The following is a 2,117-nucleotide window of genomic DNA, read 5'->3' as shown; positions in this document are numbered from 1 at the left end:
CTTCGCCGCCATGTGGAGAACGAGGTGCCGGAAGCGATCAGCCATTTGGGAAGTGCGTACCACGAAGGTACCCTCGGCCTCGTGAAATCCGATAAGAAAGCCGCAAAGATTTGGAAGCGCGCCGTGGAGCTCGAGGACGTGAACGCGATGGTAGATCTTGGGGAATTGCACCAGCATGGAAGTGGCGTCAAGCTGGACAAGAAGAAGGCGGAGCGGCTGTATCGCGCGGCCGCGGACCGAGGCGACGCGTTCGGGCAAGCCAAAACTGCGTTTGTACTTTACAAGGAGGAGAAACATGAAGAAGCGTTCCGGTACTACGCGCTCGCGGCGGATCAAGGCCATACCGTTGGAGAGCTCAACGTTGGCCTTTGTTACAGGTTCGGGAGAGGCACGGAAGTCGACCTCGGCAAAGCCAGATACTGGTTTGAGCGCGCCGCTGCCAAGGGCAACGAGAGAGCTATAGAGAACCTCGCGCGCCTCGACGCGCGAGCATAGCCTAAGTCTTCACGCCGCGTCGTCGCCCGAGCCCGAGATGCTGCGCTTGCGCGCGGTCGAGTGGTGCTTGGCCTTGGCGTCGTCGTCGTCGCGTTCCTCTCCGCGCCCGACCTTCGCGGTCTGGTGCCTGGCGTTCCTGAACGCGAAGCCCGCCTGGCGTGAGGACGACGACCCTGACGCGATCGAAATTGAATTAGTTAGCACACCCATGCAATACAACGGTCGGGCCTGCATAGCACTTGCCGCGCCGGCTCGGCGAGCGGATCCCCATCCGCGGCGGCGAACGCGCCCGAACGCGCCGCCCGAGGCGTGAGGGCGTTACACACGCGCGCGGCTCACTTCGTCTGGTTCTTGACGCCCTCGATGCGCGCGCGGATCGCGTCGAGGTCGCCGAGGTACTTGCCCTGGAGGGGCGCGATGGCGTCGGCGTCGGGGATGGGCCGCATGTCGGCGTCGAGGGTGTAGAGGAGGGGCGTCGCCGTGGGGATGTTGAGCTCCGTGATGTCGTCGTTCGAGATGCCGTCGAGGTACTGGACGAGCGCGCGGAGGCTGTTGCCGTGGGCGGCGATGATGACGGACTTGCCGGCCTTGAGCTCGGGGACGATGACCTGCTGCCAGTAGGGGATGACGCGCGCGGCCGTCGTCGCGAGCGACTCCGTCGTCGGCATGCAGGCCGCGTCGAGCGCCGCGTACTTGGGGTCGTTCGCGGGGTACATGGGCGAGGCCGTGTCGAGGTCCGGCGGCGGGATGTCGTAGGACCGGCGCCAGATCGTCACCTGGTCCAGGCCGTGCTTGTCCACGGTCTGCTGCTTGTCGAGGCCCTGGAGCGCGCCGTAGTGGCGCTCGTTGAGCTGCCACGCCTTCGTCACCGGAATCCACATGTGGTCGCTCTGCTCGAGGGCGTGGTCGAGGGTGCGGATGGCGCGCTTGAGCGTGCTCGTGTAGGCGACGTCGAAGGCCAGGCCCGCCTCGGCGACGAGGGCGCCGGCGTCGGCGGCCTCGACGTGGCCCTTGTCGCTGAGAGGGCAGTCGTACCAGCCCGTGAACTTGTTCTCGAGGTTCCACGTCGACTCGCCGTGGCGCATGAGGAGCACCGTCGACTGCGACCGCGCCCCGGGGCGGCGCAGGGCCACCGACGCGCGCGCAAAAGCGGACCGCATCGTGTTTTCGAGGATGGGTGGACGAGGGTGATGTGTTTTGCACGTAGGCCTTCAAGCTACTTCAACGAGGGCTTCAACGACGCCGTGGAAGAGCCTGAGGCGGCTCAGCCCGGCGGGTTCCGGCGAGGCGCGGCCTCCGAAAGTGCGACGCGTCGCTCGGGCGCTCGCTCGCTCGTCCTCGAGATTGGCGCGCGAAGCGCGTCAACCGCGCGAAGGCTCCAATTGAAGACGCCGGACGCCGGCATGCAGCCCGCGCGAGAAAGAGGGGCGGGGCGGAAATCACGGCAACGTGACCAGCGCCGTCTTAAGGCAGCCAAGGGCTCCATCGCGTGCGAGGACGAAAAAAAGGCTTGTGGCAACTTTGGCTCGCTGAAAGATCTACCTCGAGGATCGATCAAAAAAGCTGCCGCCCCGGGAGCCACCCTCTCGCCTCAGCCACTGTTGCGCCGAAGAGATGGCGTA

At 65.8% G+C, this 2,117-nt stretch overlaps 1 protein-coding gene across 1 annotated transcript; it reads right to left on the bottom strand.

Moving 5' to 3' along the window:
* Positions 1-830: 830 nt before the first annotated feature.
* Positions 831-1,655, bottom strand: AURANDRAFT_34298 (hypothetical protein; the record flags this gene model as incomplete). The annotated part of the gene is made up of 1 exon (XM_009043824.1): positions 831-1,655. One exon carries the CDS (start codon positions 1,653-1,655, stop codon positions 831-833), a length of 825 nt encoding a protein of 274 aa, XP_009042072.1.
* Positions 1,656-2,117: the final 462 nt, after the last annotated feature.

Source organism: Aureococcus anophagefferens, assembly GCF_000186865.1.
Source record: "Aureococcus anophagefferens unplaced genomic scaffold AURANscaffold_72, whole genome shotgun sequence".
In the NCBI taxonomy this organism is placed as follows: Eukaryota; class Pelagophyceae; order Pelagomonadales; family Pelagomonadaceae; genus Aureococcus; species Aureococcus anophagefferens.
The sequence above is the reverse complement of the archived record's forward strand: the minus strand, read 5'-3'. Positions and strand labels throughout refer to the sequence as shown.